The sequence below is a fragment of the Salmo salar genome, chromosome ssa18 (assembly GCF_905237065.1).
Source record: "Salmo salar chromosome ssa18, Ssal_v3.1, whole genome shotgun sequence".
Classification (NCBI taxonomy): Eukaryota; Metazoa; Chordata; class Actinopteri; order Salmoniformes; family Salmonidae; genus Salmo; species Salmo salar.
Genome location: NC_059459.1, coordinates 64,102,094 through 64,121,769, shown reverse-complemented (window position 1 = coordinate 64,121,769; position 19,676 = coordinate 64,102,094). Strand labels below are relative to the sequence as shown.

The window sequence follows — 19,676 nt, the reverse complement described above, 5'->3', positions numbered from 1 at the left end:
GAGAGGGAGTGGGGGTTGAGGAGGTGTGCAGGACTGAGAGAGGAGTTGAGGAAGAATAAAGGAGGGCGGGGTCAGACTCGTTCACTCTGCCATTGGATAAAGAAGGATTCCGGAAGGGAAACGTTGTGGCCGGGGTCGGGAGCAGAACGGGCCAGTAGATTTGTCTGACACAGGGAAGGAGGGATGAAAAAGGACAAATCCCCTTTCTTTGCATTTTTTGTTCTTTCAGCTGCTCATACCTACATTCTCTCTTGATTACATTAACATACTCTCGTTTTTTTTTCTCTCTGCCAACATTTCTCCTCCAGGGTCAGCTTTCAGGCCTCTTTCCACCCCTCTTTCTCCCTCTATTTTTAGGCCAGACAATTCACCTCTCCCCCCCCTTCTCTGTGCCTCTCCATTCCTACCATCCTCAGTGTTTCTCTCTCTCTCTCTCTCTCTCCATCCTCAGGGTTTCTCTGGACTTCTCCATCCCTCCATCCTCAGGGTTTCTCTGTAATTCTCCATCCCTCCATCCTCAGGGTTTCTCTGTACTTCTCCATCCCTCCATCCTCAGGGTTTCTCTGGACTTCTCCATCCCTCCATCCTCAGGGTTTCTCTGGACTTCTCCATCCCTCCATCCTCAGGGTTTCTCTGGACTTCTCCATCCCTCCATCCTCAGGGTTTCTCTGGACTTCTCCATCCCTCCATCCTCAGGGTTTCTCTGGACTTCTCCATCCCTCCATCCTCAGGGTTTCTCTGTACTTCTCCATCCCTCCATCCTCAGGGTTTCTCTGGACTTCTCCATCCCTCCATCCTCAGGGTTTCTCTGGACTTCTCCATCCCTCCATCCTCAGGGTTTCTCTGGACTTCACCATCCCTCCATCCTCAGGGTTTCTCTGGACTTCTCCATCCCTCCATCCTCAGGGTTTCTCTGGACTTCTCCATCCCTCCATCTGCAGGGTTTCTCTGGACTTCACCATCCCTCCATCCTCAGGGTTTCTCTGTACTTCTCCATCCCTCCATCCTCAGGGTTTCTTGGGCCGTCCATTGCGGGGCAGGTTCTCCACAGTGTTACTGAGACGGTACTTGACGATGATGCTGTGTACCGTGGACTTAGGCATCCTCAGCTCCTGCCCTATGGACCCCTCCGACTTGCCGTCCTTCCACAGGTCGACCACTCGCTGCCGCTGAATGATGTCGTGCTCCTTGGTCTTCAGGAAGCCGACGCCGCCGCCACCCGGTGCTTCTGGGGCTTCTGTGGGGGCAGACAAGCGGCAGAGCTGTAGAGACTGGGTGGGACTGGGAGGGAGAGGTAGGGGTGGCCACGGCAACGGCACGGTAACACGAGTGACAGTCAGGCAGTTCAGGCAGTACCGTAGCAGAGACAACACTCTGTCTGGCCCTCAACACTCCAATACTGAGAGGGTCAGTTTCCTCGAGGTGTCATGGAAACATCGACAACCACGGTTATACTTCCCAGAGGGGAATGCATTTTGGGGGACTTTCAATGTTGTTGAAAGTTTGTGTTCCCACAATTCAGGACTGTTGAAAAGCACAGAAAGTGACTGGTATGAGAGTCCAAAATGTCATGCGTTTTTGCTTGGAGTTCACCAAATGTAGCTTAAAGTTACGTGATGAGAAAAGAAGCAGGGCAGACAGACATTGTTTACTTTGAGACAGCAGCAGCTTTGCGTACTCAGGACTAGGATGAGGTTAAAAGACTGTTGAGGTTATTAGGAGGTTATTATGAGGTCACACAAGTGTTTGCTTGTTTTTTTTCATTCACAGTTGTTCTCCCTCACCCTCTCTCTATCCCCCTCTCATATCGCTCCTCTCCTCATCTCCCTCTACCTTTCTTGCTTCTCTCTAAAAAGGGGTAAGTAACAACATCCAAGACAACAAACCCAATGCGCCCCCATGTACCAAATATGTATAGCTCTCTCCAGAGAGAGAGAGAGAGTTCAACGCGTTCGTCTGTGCGTTCAGACAACATTCAGCTTGGCACGGTCCACTCAGACTCAACACCCACGGAGAACAGACGGTGCGCGATCTAGCGACTATTTCTGAACACCAGCGTTCAGCCCAACATTCAGCTCGGTCTAAGAGGGATCTAGTTTACAAGTCCCAACAAGGAGTTTACACAAGTAACTTCTGTGTGGTTTAGTGTCCTCTTAAAATACCTTTGTACAAAAGTCCCTGGAGACTGAATTGTATCTTGGCACCGCAACTCGGTACGAAACTGCACTGCAATGAGATTTTCAGAAAAAGCTCCCAAAAATACTATGTCTCTGACAGACGGGTCCCTCTGCAATTACATAAATGAAGACGTTGGAATAGAGTCAGAGCCCACGCTACAGACAGACTGGACTGGACTGGACACTGGGTCAGGCCAATTACAAGGTAATACCAGTCGAGAGTAGCAGATTTCGCCACATATCTCTATTACATTACAAAATGTCTTGGAACACAAACACACCCCAGTGCAGACGTATCTGGTCAACATCTGCTGGAGCCAAACTAATGGAGGGAAAATAAATTCCATCATTGGCAGTTGATGAGGACTAAGAAAGACCGAAGGAGCTGGATAATAAGCCAACAAACCTTTGAGGTGGAGAGTTTAGGAGATTTTAATTAAAAAGCACTTCAATGAGTACAATAAACCTTTAGGAGGAAAAAATAAACATCTGCAAATATTCTTCCAAAATTGTCGGTGGGTTCCAATGTACTAGAATCCTTAATATTTTTACTAGCTTTGTTCATAACATCTGATAGAAAACCGTTTGTAGGGTTTTTTTTAACGATCGAGTTGAAAAGATAAAGGAGGGAATCCTAACTTGCACCTACATTGAATTATTAAATCTCCCATTGCCATCAACGGATGACGAAGTGACAGTTCGGGGGGGGGTCTGCCCCACAGTGATCTAAAAATAGTCTGACATCAGAGATTGTGATTGGCTGTGAACCTGACTACTTCAGGTGGCCATCTGTCAACAACGACGACGACAGAGAGGAAGATCAAGTGGATCACGTGGATCTCCCTGATCTAAGTGTCTCCCGCATTGGCAGGTTATATCTGTTTTCTTCAATAAACAGTGCTTAGGAGGGTGTTATAAAACATGGAGTAATCCCACAGCGCCATTTGAGAACAAACTGCTGATTACTACACAGAAGCACTAACCTCACCATAATGATTTATATATAGCAACAGCTGCAAATATTTCACTACATTATGTCTCACTACAAAATGTATGACCATATAAAGATGCTACATTCCCCATGCATATCTGGAACAGATTTCACCCATCTGTCCAAGTTGCCAAAGCCAGAAGCCAATGCATTCTGAACTGTACCTTATTAGGTCTACATCAACACAAACATAGTGACATACTTCTCCATCCCTCCATCCTCAGGGCTTCTTGGGCCGTCCATTGCGGGGCAGGTTTATATCGGTTACGATTGACTTTAAGGGTGGCTACTCTGCAGCAGCTGCAATGTTCTCTGAAATCATTCATGGACTGTCTATAGTCAACAATTCACTAGAAACCCTTCATATCAGTGGTGCTTTGGAAGAAGAAGAAACATGTCTGTGTGTGTGTGTGTGTGTGTGTGTGTGTGTGTGTGTGTGTGTGTGTGTGTGTGTGTGTGTGTGTATGTACTGAGCTAAATTGATCTGTTTACTCCATTTGGACTGTGCAGACCACCTACTTGGATCGAGTACACACACACACACACACACACACACACACACAAACGTTTCTTCTTCTTCCAAAGCACCACTGATGAAGGTTTTCTAGTGAATTGTTGACTATAGACAGTCCATGAATGATTTCAGAGAACATTGCAGCTGCTGCAGAGTAGCCACCCTTAAAGTCAATCGTAACCGATATAAACAGTGAATCCTTCACCAGTAGTTTTGGAAAGCCCTTCTCAGTGAATGGGTATATGTACAGTATGGGCCACTGACCTGATACGAAGGATCCAGGAGGCATCTGGCTGTAGTTGGCTCCTCCCATGGGTAAGACTCCCGGAGGGGTGGGGGTGAAGGGGGGCCCAAAGTTTTGAGGAGTGGCGTAGGGTCCTGGAGGGATGGTCTGGAGGGAGAGGGGACAGATGGTTAATTTGAGTGGTGTGGGGGCTGTGCTTTGGCAAAGTGGGTGGGGTTATATCCTGCCTGTTTGGCCCTGTCCGGAGGTATCATCGGATGGGGTCACAGTGTCTCCTGACCCCTCCTGTCTCAGCCTCCAGTATTTATGCTGCAGTAGTTTATGTGTCGGGGGGCTAGGGTCAGTCTGTTATATCTGGAGTATTTCTCCTGTCTTATCCAGTGTCCTGTGTGAATTTAAGTATGCTCTCTCTAATTCTCTCTTTCTTTCTCTCTCTCGGAGGACTTGAGCCCTAGGACCATGCCTCAGGACTACCTGGCATGATGACTCCTTGCTGTCCCCAGTCCACCTGGCCATGCTGCTGCTCCAGTTTCAATTGTTCTGCCTGCGGCTATGGAACCCTGACCTGTTCACCGGACGTGCTACCTGTCCCAGACCTGCTGTTTTCAACTCTCTAGAGACAGCAGGAGCGGTAGAGATACTCTCAATGATCGGCTATGAAAAGCCAACTGACATTTACTCTTGAGGTGCTGACTTGTTGCACCCTCGACAACTACTGTGATTATTATTATTTGACCATGCTGGTCATTTATGAACATTTGAACATCTTGGCCATGTGCTGTTATAATCTCCACCCGGCACAGCCAGAAGAGGACTGGCCACCCCTCATAGCCTGGTTCCTCTCTAGGTTTCTTCCTAGGTTTTGGCCTTTCTAGGGAGTTTTTCCTAGCCACCGTGTTTCTACACCTGCATTACTTGCTGTTTGGGGTTTTAGGCTGGGTTTCTGTACAGCACTTTGAGATATCAGCTGATGTAAGAAGGGCTATATAAATACATTTGATTTGATGATGAATCTTAAATCAAGTCATCAGAAGCCAGAGTATCTTAACCAGTGTGGGGTTGTATGTGTGCGTGTGTGTGTGTGTGTGTGTGTACGCTTGCATGCGTGTATGCTCACTGGGGGCGGGTGTGTGTCAGTGCCCTTGCTGGCCAGCCTGCTGAGGATGCTCCTCTCTGACATCTGCAGGCGTGCGGCGATGGGCGGGACCCGGGACAGCGTGGCGGGGAGCCGTGTCACGTCAGCCTTCATGTCGCTCAGCAGCTCCTCCAACTGGTTCAGCACTGACATTACACCAACACAACGGTCAGTTTCCAGTTAACAGGCACCTCTTCATTTATTATTATTAAGTCAACCATCAACCATCTACTATTCAGTTCCACTGGGTTCGGGGTACTCTATCCACTAGAAGTGGGACACAGAAAACGTGAGTCACGGTGCATAGAGAATCCGGTGTGATGGTGCTGCACTAGAACCAAAGCGTTCAAACTCTGCAGTCTGCCAGTATTGAACATTCCTTTTTCAACATCATTTAACAGTTGAAAATGTACCAAGTATGTTGTCCTTTCAAATTAACAGTACAAACATACCAACTCCTCTGAGATTGTAACTCTATCCTGATGATGACATTGTGAAATGTTCGCCTCTGGCAGCAACAGCTCTGTGAGGCTTACTGGACAGATTTAGGTCAAAGAACCTTGAAAAAATATAGCCTGGGGGGGCCTGTGCTTCTTTATCACTGATATAAATGCGTACAGACACACACACACACACACACACACACACACACACACACACACACACACACACACACACACACACACACACACACACACACACACACACACACACACACACACACACACACTATCCTCCCTCCACACCCCCCCCTCACCTTTATGCAGCACGGCGTTGGCCGGTTTGTTCCCGGCCAGGGACTCCTTGCTGAGGTGTTGGTGGGACTCGGCCAGACACTCCACCTCGGCATAACGGGCGTTCAGCGCCATGGCGGGGTGGACCGGGTCCTGGGTCATATTCAGGTAGGCTGCCCGTCTCAGTTGTTCCTCTATCACCAGGGCCTGCTCTAATAACTGGGGGGAGAGCGGGAGGGGAGAAGGGGGAGAGAGAGGGAAGGGGGAGACAAGGAGAGTCAGTGTCATGTGTGCTCCCTCTCCGGCCTCTAGGTCACCAGGCTGCTCGTTATGGCGCACACCTGTCGCCATCGTTACGCGCAACTGCGCGTCATCAGACTCACCTGGACTCCATCACTTCCCTGATTACCTGCCCTATATGTCACTCCCTTTGGTTCCTTCCCCAGGAGTCGTTGTTTCTGTTTCCATTTCATGTCTGTGCGTTGTTTGAGGTTCTTGTTTTGCATTATGTTCCGTTTATTTTATTAAAATAATCACTCCCTGAACTTGCTTCCCAACTCTCAGCGCACATCGTTACAGTCAGTTTTTTCCTTTTTGTTTTATTTAACTAGGCAAGTCAGTTAAGAACAAATTCTTATTTACAATGACGGCCTAGTGGGTTAACTGCCTTGTTCAGGGGCAGAACGACAGATTTTTACCTTGTCAGCTCGGGGATTCGATCTAGCAACCAAACGGTTACTGGTCCAATGCTCTAACCACTAGGCTACCTGCCGGACCATCGTAAAACTCTTCTGCTTTTTGACATACAGTATATCTACAGTATCTACTGCACTTCATGGCAATACAGTTCTGTTGAATTTCATTGATCTGAACTGTAATGAGGAAGATGTTAGAGATAGAAAGGAAGAGAGAGCAGAGAGATACCGTATAGGTGGGTGTGGGGTGAGGAGGAGGAAAACGATAGATGACATGTTTGGACAAATTATAGACATTATATTCATATTTACAGTTTTATTTTAGCCAGCGGTGATTTATTCAACACCATCATTTGTGATTTTACTCAATTCGGGGGCAGAGAGAAAGAGAGAGAGACAGAGAGAACTAGAGAGAGGGAGAGAGAGAGAGACAGAGAGACAGAAAGGAGAAAGAGAGAGACAGAGAGAGAGTAGGAGAAAGACAGAGAGAGAGAGAGAGAGAGAGAGAGAGAGAGAGAGAGAGAGAGAGAGAGAATGCGGATGTTGAGGTCAGGGTATGAAACATGTGAGGCCGTCAAAAACAGGATGAGTGCCATTTCACAAATGCACCGGTCAGCAATACCAACCCGGTCTGTCAACCCAATATCTGTCTCTCATAGGGTCTGTCTTGTTCTTACATCCTTCAAACAGATGTTTTCTATTAGATATTATAAACTGGGAAGTTCAAGCCCTGAATGATGATTGGCTGACAGCCATGGTATATCAGACCGTATACGACGGGTATGACAAAACATGTATTTTTACTGCTCTAATTACGTTGGTAACCAGTTTATAATAGCAATAAGGCACCTCGGGGGTTTGTGATATACGGCCAATATCCCATGGCTAAGGGATGTATCCAGGAACTCCACGTTGCGTCGGACATAAGAACAGTCCTTAGCCGTGGTATATTGGCCATACACCACACCTCCTCGGGCCTTATTGCTTAATTGAATAGTACAAAAGCATGTCCTGAATCCTGACAGTCTTGTCTGTGTCATGGTTGGATTTTGTTGTGTCATAGTTATGTTATGGTAATGTTATAGTATGTCATGTGATGTGTAGGGTCCAGAGTGTTTCCAGGCCTTCTAGTTATGCTATGCTATGAAGGTTATACCATGCTACACTGTTATGCCATGTCATGTTTTTTCACGCTATGTCATGCCATGTTATGTCATACTATGTCATGTTGTGTCACATGTATTGTTACGATGTGTCGCACCTTGAAGCGGCGGGCCAGGAACTTGTTCTTCATCTCAAGGAAGTTGCCCTTGTTGGCCTGCGACTTGAAGGGCTCGTTGACGATAGCGAACTGGGGATCGTTCTGGATGTCCTGCCACCGTGCATAGCCATGACTGATATGCAGGGGTCAAGGGTCATACAGCTCAATACACCATTAGCCAAAGCAACACCTAGTCTGTCAGTAGTACTAAGTATTTTAGCATAACTCCTATGAATAGGGCTATCCTCATCCAGTGTATTCCTATCGAATCCTTTCAGATCTTTATTGTTTCTTGTGTTAGGAGGGCTAGGGTTGGATTCGATATTTGTCATTCTAGTAAAAGTCATACAAACAGAACAGAATGGACTGTTCCAATCTCTATTCCATGTGTAGATTTCTGCAGATACAATCTAATACCTCTCTGCTACACAAATGCACCGGCGGGTGGACTTCACACGAAGCCACTGCCGCAGTATGACAGATAAATAAACATGAAAAGACGGTCTCCGCAGCAACCACAGTCAAGGATACAGTACGATTCCCGCCAGCAGCCAGAAGTCGTGTCGCCGGTGCCAGATCTCATTCATCTTCCCGGAGGAGATGGCCGCCCGCTCCTCGTTCTGCCACAGCGTATGCAGCTCTGCAGGGTGAAACGTCAGCATAATGTTGGGTCAGTGTTATAACACCCACGTAACGTTGTGTCAATGTCATAACAACCAGTGATATGGACTCAGTGTATAATGCCACAGTGTATGTTGCTCAACACAAGGGACAGCAGCATAACGCTGTGTCAATGTTAAAACAATGTTAAAACAACATCTGATACTGAGTGTGATCCGCCACTGTGTGTGGAGCTCTTTGTGGGGGATCATCAACATAACTTTGTGTGTCAATGTTATAATAGCAACCTGTGATACTGAAAACATTGACGTTAAAACAACCCATGATACAAGCATTTCGCTACACCCGCAATAACATCTGCTAAATACGTGTCTGTGACCAACACAATTTGATTTGATTTAATACTAAGTCACTGTGTGCGGAGCTCTTTGTGGGGGATCATCAGCATAACGTTGAATTCATGTTGAAACCAAAGGTTGGCCGATTATGATTTTTCAATGCCGATACCGATGGTTGGAGGGCCGAACAAGCCGATACCGCTTAATCGGGGCGATTTTAAAAAATGTGTTTGTAATAATGACAATTACAACAATACTGAATGAACACTTATTTTAACTTAATATAATACATCAATAAAATCAATTTAGCCTCAAATAAATAATGAAACATGTTCAATTTGGTTTAAATAATGCAAAAACAAAGTGTTGGAGAAGAAAGTAAAAGTGCAATATGTGCCATGTAAGAAAGCTAACGTTTAAGTTCCTTGCTCAGAACATGAGAACATATGAAAGCTGGTGGTTCCTTTTAACATGAGTCTTCAATATTTCCAGGTAAGAAGTTTTAGGTTGTAGTTATTATAGGAATTATAGGACTATACCTTTGACTATTGGATGTTCTTATAGGCACTTTAGTATTGCCAGTGTAACAGTTTTGCTTCCGTCCCTCTCCTCGCTCCTACCTGGGCTGGAACCAGGAACACATCGACAACAGCCACCCTCGAAGCAGCGTTACCCATGCAGAGCAAGGGGAACAACTACTCCAAGTCTCAGAGCGAGTGACGTTTGAAACGCTATTAGCGCGCACCCCGCTAACTAGCTAGCCATTTCACATCGGTTACACCAGCCTAATCTTGGGAGTTGATAGGCTTGAAGTCATAAACAGCGCAATGCTTGAAGCACAGCGAAGAGCTGCTGGCAAAACGCACAAAAGTGCTGTTTGAATGAATGCTTACGAGCCTGCTGCTGCCTACCACCGCTCAGTCAGACTGCTCTATCAAATCATAGACTTAATTATAATATAATAAACACCCAGAAATACGAGCCTTAGGTCATTAATATGGTTGAATCCGGAAACTATCATCTCGAAAACAAAACGTTTTTTTCTTTCAGTGAAATACGGAACCGTTACGTATTTTATCTAACAGGTGGCATCCCTAAGTCTAAATATTCCTGTTACATTGCACAACCTTCAATGTTATGTCATAATTACGTAAAATTCTGTCAAATTAGTTCGCAACAATGCCAGGCGGCCCAAACTGTTGCATATACCCTGACTCTGCGTGCAATGAATGCAAGAGAAGTGACACAATTTCACCTGGTTAATATTGCCTGCTAACCTGGATTTCTTTTAGCTAAATATGCAGGTTTAAAAATATATACTTCTGTGTATTGATTTTAAGAAAGGCATTGATGTTTATGGTTAGGTACAGTCGTGCAACGATTGTGCTTTTTTCGCAAATGAGCTTTTGTTAAATCATCCCCCGTTTGGCGAAGTTGGCTGTCTTTGTTAGGAAGAAATAGTCTTCACAGTTTGCAACGAGCCAGGCGGCCCAAACTGCTGCATATACTCTGACTCTGTTGCAAGAGAAGTGACACATTTTCCCTAGTTAAAAGAAATCCATGTTAGCAGGCAATATTAACTAAATATGCAGGTTTAAAAAGATATACTTGTGTACTGATTTTAAGAAAGGCATTGATGTTTATGGTTGGAGCAACGTGTACCTAAGCGATTATATCCAACGCAGGACAGGCTAGATAAACTAGTAATATCATCAACCATGTGTAGTTAACTAGTGATTATGATTGATTGATTGTTTTTTATAAGATAAGTTTAAATCTAGCTAGCAACTTACCTTGGCTTCTTACTGCATTTGCGTAACAGGCAGGCTCCTCGTGGAGTGCAATGTAAAGCAGGTGGTTAGAGCGTTGGACTAGTTAACCGTAAGGTTGCAAGATTGAATCCCCGAGCTGACAAGGTAAAAATGTGTCGTTCTGCCCTTGAACAAGGCAGTTAACCCACCGTTCCTAGGCCGTCATTGAAAATAAGAATGTGTTCTTAACAGACTTGCCGAGTTAAATAAAGGTGTAAAAAAAAAATATATATATTTTTTTTTAATTCATCGGCCAAATCGGCATCCAAAAATACCGATTTCCGATTGTTATGAAAACTTGAAATCGGCCCTAATTAATCGGCCATTCCGATTAATCGGTCGACCTCTAGTTGAAACAACCCAGGACACAGTGAGTTCTGCCTCTAAACTGGGTGGTTCGAGCCCTGAATGCTGATTGGCTGACAGCCATGGTATATCAGACCGTATACCACGGGTATGACAAAACGTATTTTTTACTGCACTAATTACGTTGGTAACCAGTTTATAATAGCAATAAGGAACCTCGGGGGTTTGTGATATATGGCCAATATACCACGGCTAAGGACTGTGTTCGCTCTAATACACAGTACCAGACATGACAGGGGTCATATGATAGGGCTCATTTACCCGTGAAGCCCCCGTCAGCGATGTTGAACATGAAGCGCCGTCGCTCGGGGGTGGTGATGGGGGGTTTCGGTAAGGCATCTTTGGCAACCTCCTCCTTCGCCACTTCTTTCCCAACATCCTTTTCACCTTTTACTTCCTCTGTGAGCAGTAAAAACACAAGCCAGTTCATTCAGATAAGTGGATGCCATTGAAATATACCTAATAGTCTATACCTTTCTACTAGTGACTAGTCAGTGAGTTACTAACTAACTAACATGTACAGACGGACGGACAGGTGAGGTCACTCACCTTTCATCACGTCAGAGGGTTGCTGTCGCTCCATCCTTTCCAGGTTGTCTGGCCCTTCTGTGGAGACAGGGGCCTCCTCACTCTTCTCCATGTCCTTTTCCTTGTTGTTGTCCTTCTCTTTCTCCTCCTCCACCTTCTCTCCAGGCGAGAGTGTTACACTACCTGGTTTCTCATCTTTGACCTCCGACCCTTGCTTAGTTGTTTCTCCGGAGGACCCCTCCTCCTTACTCTCCTCCTCAACTTTCTTCTCCTCCACTAGGGCCGGAGGGGTGTCAGTCGTTTTGGTTTCTTTCCCCTCCTCCTCTTTTGTACCCTTCTCTTCCTTGTCTGTTGTTGTGCAAGGGGATAATTCTTGTAGCGCTTCTTTGGTAGAGATTTGAGGCTGGGGACATGACCAAACATAATGTTCAGTGACAGTTATTGGTAGCAAGATTTATTAAGAGCGTCAACTGTGTAATTAATAACGTTCAATCTCTCACCTCTTCAGAGTCTGCACTCTTGTTGCTCTCTTCCTCCTTCCCCTCGTCCTTCTCGCCATCTTTCTCTGGCTCAGATGAGGCCTTACCCTCCTCATCTTCCTCCTCCTTCTCTCCATCTTTCCCGTTCTTCTCTAGTTTGTCCGACGGAGCTGGGGTAGCTGAACACAACACACAGGCAAGGGGGTCATTTCCCTCGCACACACACACTCGCGCACGAGCACACACACACACACACACACACACACACACACACACACACACACACACACACACACACACACACACACACACACACACACACACACACTGGGAGAGATGATGACCTTCTTGGACTCTGTGATTCAGACACATCGGCGACTGGCTGGCGTGGGAGCACAGCGTGATGATTCAATCACAATTTATGATATTGTCCGGATAGATGGCCACATGTTTGCACTTCAAAGAGCATGGTACATCCTGAACTCGTACCTCCAGCCCTCGACAGGACAGCGGCCTACAGGCACTTCCATTTGTCTCCTAGAAAGTGATTAAAACTGGACCTGATGTTGTGAATGTTTGTGCGAATTCAATTGTTGTGTTTGGTTTGTTTCAAGAGATTAGAAATGCATTAAATCCATTCATTTTGATGTCTTATTGCAATGTACAGTTGAAGTCGGAAGTTTACATACACCTCAGCCAAATACATTTAAACTCCGTTTTTCCACAATTCCTGACATTTAATCAAAGTAAAAATTCCCTGTCTTAGGTCAGTTAGGATCACCACTTTATTTTAAGAATGTGAAATGTCAGAATAATAGTAAAGTGAATGATTTATTTCAGCTTTTATTTATTTCATCACATTCCCAGTGGGTCAGAAGTTTACATACACTCAATTAGTATTTGGTAGCATTGGCTTTAAATTGTTTAACTTGGGTCAAACGTTTCGGGTAGCCTTCCACAAGCTTCCCACAATAAGTTGGGTGGATTTTGGCCCCTTCTTCCTGGCAGAGCTGGTGTAACTGTGTCAGGTTTCTAGGCCTCCTTGCTCGCACATGCTTTTTCAGTTCTGCCCACAGATGTTCTATAGGATTGAGGTCAGGGCTTTGTGATGGCCACTCCAATACCTTGACTTTGTTGTCCTTAAGCCATTTTGCCACATCCATTTGAAATATGCTTGGGGTCATTGTCCATTTGAAAGACCCATTTGCGACCAAGCTATAACTTCCTGACTGATGTCTTGAGATGTTGCTTCAATATATCCACATACTTTTCCCATCATCATGATGCCATCTATTTTGTGAAGTGCACCAGTCCCTCCTGCAGCAAAGCACCCCCACAACATGATGCTTCCACCCCTGTGCTTCACGGTTGGGATGGTGTTCTTCGGCTTGCAAGCCTCCCCGTTTTTCCTCCAAACATAACAATGGTCATTATGGCCAAACAGTTCTATTTTTGTTTCATCAGACCAGAGGACATTTCTCCAAAAAGTAGGATCTTTGTCCTCATGTGCAGTTGCAAACCGAAGTCTGGCTTTTTTATGGCGGTTTTGGAGCAGTGGCTTCCTCCTTGCTGAGCGGCCTTTCAGGTTATGTCGATATAGGACTTGTTTGACTGTGGATATAAATACTTTATACCTGTTTCCTCCAGCATCTTCACAAGGTCCTTTGCTGTTGTTCTGGGATTGAGTTGCACTTTTCGCACCAAAGTACGTTCAACTCTAGGAGACAGAATGCGTCTCGTTCCTGAGCAGTATGACGGCTGTGTGGTCCCATGGTGTTTATACTTGTGTACTATTGTTTGTACAGATGAACGTGGTACCTTCAGGCGTTTGGAAATTGCTCCCAAGCATGAACCAGACTTGAACCAGTCTACAATTTTCTGAGGTCTTGACTAGTTTCTTTTGATTTTACCATGATGTCAAGCAAAGAGGCACTGAGTTTGAAAGTAGGCCTTGAAATACATCCACAGGTACACCTCCAATTGACTCAAATGATGTCAATTAGCCTATCAGAAGCTTCTAAAGCCATTTCTAGGGAGTTTTTCCTAGGGAGTTTTTCCTAGCCACCGTGCTTCTTTCACATGCTTTGCTTGCTATTTGGGGTTTTAGGCTGGGTTTCTGTACAGCACTTTGAGATATCAGCTGATGTACGAAGGGCTATATAAAAATACATTTGATTTGATTTGATTTGAAATTTGATTACATCATTTTCTGGAATTTTCCAAGCTGTTTAAAGGCACAGTAAACTTACTGTACGTAAACTTCTGTCCCACTGGAATTGTGATACAGTGAATTATAAGTGAAATAATCTGTCTGTAAACAATTGTTGGAAAAATTACTTGTGTCATGCAAAGTAGATGTCCTAACCGACTTGCCAAAACTATAGTTTGTTAACAAGAAATTTGTGGAGTGGTTGAAAAATGAGTTTTAATGACTCCAACCTAAGTGCATGTAAACTTCCGACTTCAACTGTATGTATTCCATGTTGATGGATTTTCAGAGCGACCAGTTTGACCGGTTTCAGGCACATTCCTGTTCTCCGGTCATAACATTCAAATTGAATTGAGTTGATTAGACTCATATCTGGGTGTGATGTCATGCCTTATGTTTTTCAACAGCAGAATGCTAAGTCACGTTTATTTAGGTTGGGGGTGACTTAAGTTTTTTCCCTGGATAAAAGGTCAGAGTTTTCTCTGGTAAAATATGCCAGTATTATAATCTCCTGGTATACGCAGTATGCTATATATTTAGACTTGGTTTATTTCATCGATATTTCTTCGAGCTCCATGTGTGTACAGACGCATTCTCTCAGAGATGATTCTGAACTGAAGACACGTGTAACCACGTTAAGTCTTAGCCTATTGGTGATAGTCATTTACTCTGTGTTATTCTGTAACGTATCACGCATTTCATGTAGCATTTCTTCACATAATAATGGAGTCAGATTGATGAATGTAGCCTACTGTAGTTTCCACACACAGTTATCACAGTCAGACTTGAGTGCTCTCTGCTGGGCATCCTGTGAGCTGCGTGCCTGCATCTGCGTGCGTGTCTTTGTTCACCCACCTGGTTTTGAGGTGCAGGGGGTGTTGTCTGAGGTGCAGCTGGGGTCAGGGGTGGGCGTAGCAGTCTTCATGGTCCCCCCGGGGGAGGAGGCTCTGGAGGAAGAAGACACACTGACCTCTGGTCTCAGGGCCTCTGGCTTCATCTCTGGCTTCAGTTCTGGAAGACTCCACCGCCCATTGATGTGCTCAAACTCCTGGATCTGAGGAAGGGGGTTGTGACAGAACCAAGCAATAAAGTATTTTATTCTGTTCTGTTCTAATTCTATTCTAGCCAACAGTCCCTTTTCCCTTGGAAAGAAATTGACCCTTATGTTCTGTCTATTCATTGATTTATCGTTATGTTACAAGGAAGTCACAGCCTGGGAAAATGTCTTAGTGGAAATGAAAGAAGTTGAATAACTGTGAAATATCTGTATTGCCTCATATGATTCTGGTCTGACAGGTCTGAATCAATTAAAGCTTTGCCAAAAAACAAACAATTGCTATTGGTTGATATGTAGCTAGCTAGCCTGTTAGCTTAGCATTGTGGTTTGTAAGATACACTTTGACCCCTGACCTTCTTCTTGACCAGGGACATGACCCCGATGCGGGTGAGCACAGGCTGCCGACACAGGCCCTCCCTCGGCACGCCGTCGGCAAACGTCTCGGCACCGTCGGCCACGGGCTCACACAGGTGACGCATGAACAGGGAGACATACGCCCTGGAAAAAGAGAAAGAGAGGAGAGAGGGAAGAGATTGATACATAAGATGAGATAAGTGAGGGAGAGAGAACAAGGCAGAGAGGCAGCAAAAAAGGGGGAAGAGAGAAAAACAGACGACAGAGAGGGAACAGACAAGCAGCAACATTGTAGCATGAAGAGCTCAGTGTAAGCTCATACTGTAGCCTGCCTATGACTCAAACAATAAGGACCCCATGTCATATCAGTCCCACTCCACTCACTTGAACTCCTTCTCACTCTTGCCCCTCAGGTCTCTGACCAGCCACTGGCAGGAGAAGGCGTCCTGTGCGGGCATGCCCCAACGCATCACCGCGTTTAGGAAGGCTTTCCTCTGGCGCGTGTTGAAGCCCAATACCTAGAGGGGAGAGAGGACATAAGGACTTCATAACACATTCATAACCATACACTAACGTTCAAAAGTTTGTGATCACTTAGAAATGTCCTTGTTTTTGAAAGAAAAGCACATTTTTTGTACATTAAAATAACATCAAATTGATCAGAAATACAGTGTAGACATGGTTAATGTTGTAAATGGTTATTGTAGCAGCTGAAAACAGTTGTCCTGATTAAAGAAGCAACAAAACTGTCCTTCTTTAGACTAGTTTAGTATCTGGAGCATCAGCATTTGTGGGTTCGATTACAGGCTCAAAATTACCAGAAACAAATAACTTTCTTCTGAAACTCGTCAGTCTATTCTTGTTCTGAGAAATGAAGGCTATTCCATGCAAGAAATTGCCAAGAAACTGAAGATCTTGTACAACGCTGTGCACTACCCCCTTCACAGAACAGCGCAAACTGTCTCTAACCAGAATAGAAAGAGGAGTGGGAGGCCCCGGTGCACAATGGAGCAAGAGGACAAGTACATTAGGGTGTCTAGTTTGAGAAACAGATGCCTCACAAGTCCTCAACTGGCAGCTTCATTAAATAGTACCCGCAAAACACCAAACTCAACGTCAACAATGAAGAGGTGACTCCGGGATGCTGGCCTTCTAGGCAGAGTTGCAAAGAAAAAGCCATATCTCAGACTGGCCAATAAAAATAAAATATTAAGATGTGCAAAATAACACAGACACTGGACAGATGAACTCTGACTAGAGCATACACCGTTGTATGAGATCTTCAGTTTCTTGGCAATTTCTAGCATGGAATTCCCTTCCATTTATCAGAACAAGAATAGACTGACAAGTTTCAGAAGAAAGTACTTTGTTTCTGGCCATTTTGAGCCTGTAATCAAACCCACAAATGCTGATGCTTCAGGTACTCAACTAGTCTAAAGAAGGACAGTTTTATTGCTTCTCTGATCAGGACAACTGTTTTCAGCTGTGCTAACATGATTGCAAAAGGGTTTTCTAATGATCAATTAGCATTTTAAAATGATAAACTTGGATTAGCTAACACAATGTGCCATTGGAACACAGGAGTGATGGATGCTGATAATAGGCCTCTGTACGCCTATGTAGATATTCCATAAATAATCAGCTGTTTCCAGCTACACTAGCCATTTACAACATTAACAATGTCTACACTGTATTTCTGATCAATTTGATGTTATTTTAATGTACAAAAAATGTGCTTTTCTTTCCAAAACAAGGACATTTCTAAGTGACCCCAAACCTTTGAACGGTAGTGTACATACTGTCTACATAAGGAAATGAAGGGAACCTACATAAGAAGATGGGTGCTACTTAAGGAGATGAAGGGAACTTACATAAGGAGATGAAGGGAACATACTTAAGGAGATGAAGCGAACCCACATAAGGAGATGAAGGGAACTTAAATAAGTAGATGAAGGGAACTTACATAAGTAGATGAAGGGAACTTACATAAGGAGATGAAGGGAACTTACATAAGGAGATGAAGGGAACCTACATACGTAGATGAAGGGAACTTACATAAGGAGAGGAAGGGAACTTACATAAGGAGATTAAGGGAACTTACATAAGGAGATGAAGGGAACCTACATAAGTAGATGAAGGGAACCTAAATAAGTAGATGAAGGGAACCTACATAAGTAGATGAAGGGAACTTACATAAGGAGATGAAGGGAACTTACATAAGTAGATGAAGGGAACTTACATAAGGAGAGGAAGGGAACTTACATAAGGAGATTAAGGGAACTTACATAAGGAGATGAAGGGAACCTACATAAGTAGATGAAGGGAACCTAAATAAGTAGATGAAGGGAACCTACATAAGTAGATGAAGGGAACTTACATAAGGAGATGAAGGGAACTTACATAAGGAGATGAAGGGAACCTACATAAGTAGATGAAGGGAACTTACATAAGTAGATGAAGGGAACCTACATAAGGAGATGAAGGGAACTTACATAAGGAGATGAAGGGAACCTACATAAGGAGATGAAGGGAACTTACATAAGTAGATGAAGGGAACCTACATAAGGAGATGACGGGAACCTACATAAGGAGATGAAGGAAACCTACATAAGGAGATGAAGGGAACCTACATAAGGAGATGAAGGGGACCTACATAAGGAGATTAAGGGAACCTACATAAGGAGATGAAGGGAACCTAAATAAGGAGAGGAAGAGAACGTACATAAGGACATCATAATATATAGTTGAAGTCGGAAGTTTACATACACAGGTTGGAGTCATTAATACTCATTTTTCAACCACTCCACAAATTTCTTGTTAACAAACTATAGTTTTGGCAAGAAGGTTGGGACATGTACTGTGCGCAAGTCATTTTAAAAAAAATTGCTTATTGACAGATTATTTCATTTATAATTCACTGTATCACAATTCCAGTGGGTCAGAAGTTTACATACACTAAGTTGACTGTGCCTTTAAATAGCTTGGAAAATTCCAGAAAACTATGTCATGGCTTTAGAAGCTTCTGATAGGCTAATTGACATCATTCGAGTCAATTGGAGGTGTACCTGTGGATGTATTTCAAGGCCTAACTTCAAACTCAGTGCCTCTTTGCTTGACATCAAGAGAAAATCAAAAGAAATCAGCCAAGACCTCAGAAAAGAAATTGTAGACCTCCACAAGTCTGGTTCATGCTTGGGAGCAATTTCCAAACGCCTGAAGGTACCACATTCATCTGTACAAACAATAGTACGCAAGTATAAACACCATGGGACCACGCAGCCATCATACCGCTCAGGAAGGAGACGCGTTCTGTCTCCTAGAGATGAATGTACTTTGGTGCAAGAAGTGCAAATCAATCCCAGAACAACTGCAAAGGACCTTGTGAAGATGCTGGAGGAAACAGGTACAAAAGTATCTATATCCACAGTAAAACGAGTCCTATATCGACATAACCTGAAAGGCCGCACAGCAAGGAAGAAGCCACTGCTCCAAAACCGCCATAAAAAAGCCAGACTACGGTTTGCAACTGCACATGGGGACAAAGATCATACTTTTTGGAGAAATGTCCTCTGGTCTGATGAAACAAAAATAGAACTGTTTGGCCATAATGACCATCATTATGTTTGGAGGAAAAAGGGGGAGGCTTGCAAGTCGAAGAACACCATCCCAACCGCGAAGCACGAGGGTGGAAGCATCATGTTGTGGGGGTGTTTTGCTGCAGGAGGGACTGGTGCACTTCACAAAATAGATGACATCATGAGGCAGGAAAATTATGTGGATATATTGAAGCAACATCTCAAGACATGAGTCAGGAAGTTCAAGCTTGGTCACAAATGGGTCTTCCAAATGGACAATGACCCCAAGCATACTTCCAAAGTTGTGGCAAAATGGCTTAAGGGCAACAAAGTCAAGATATTGGAGTGGCCATCACAAAGCCCTGATGTCAATCCTATAGAACATTTGTGGGCAGAACTGAAAAAGTGTGCGCGAGCAAGGAGGCCTACAAACCAAAATTCACCCAACTTATTGTCGGAAGCTTGTGGAAGGCTACCCGAAACGTTTGACCCAAGTTAAACAATTTAAAGGCAATGCTACCAAATACGAATTGAGTGTATGTAAACTTCTGACCTACTGGGAATGTGATGAAAGAAATGAAAGCTGA

At 44.4% G+C, this 19,676-nt stretch overlaps 1 protein-coding gene across 5 annotated transcripts in view; it reads right to left on the bottom strand.

Annotated features, from left to right (window-relative positions):
* The window catches only part of chd3 (chromodomain helicase DNA binding protein 3), a 62,391-nt gene that overhangs the window by 9,887 nt on the left and 32,828 nt on the right, over window positions 1-19,676 (bottom strand). For 4 of the 5 annotated variants that reach the window (XM_014155949.2, XM_014155951.2, XM_014155950.2 and 1 more), the window contains exons 28-39: window positions 15,899-16,032; window positions 15,514-15,658; window positions 14,959-15,157; window positions 11,916-12,073; window positions 11,437-11,818; window positions 11,149-11,286; window positions 8,283-8,391; window positions 7,752-7,884; window positions 5,819-6,014; window positions 5,044-5,207; window positions 3,947-4,073; window positions 946-1,237 (exon numbers count right to left, since the gene is read on the bottom strand). In XM_014155949.2, coding sequence (XP_014011424.1) covers window positions 1,008-1,237; window positions 3,947-4,073; window positions 5,044-5,207; window positions 5,819-6,014; window positions 7,752-7,884; window positions 8,283-8,391; window positions 11,149-11,286; window positions 11,437-11,818; window positions 11,916-12,073; window positions 14,959-15,157; window positions 15,514-15,658; window positions 15,899-16,032 — 2,115 coding nt within the window. In that variant the 3' untranslated portion in view covers window positions 946-1,007. Of the gene's footprint in view, window positions 1-945; window positions 1,238-3,946; window positions 4,074-5,043; window positions 5,208-5,818; window positions 6,015-7,751; window positions 7,885-8,282; window positions 8,392-11,148; window positions 11,287-11,436; window positions 11,819-11,915; window positions 12,074-14,958; window positions 15,158-15,513; window positions 15,659-15,898; window positions 16,033-19,676 lie in introns of those variants that run through there. The other variant, XM_014155954.2, reaches the window with a different exon arrangement.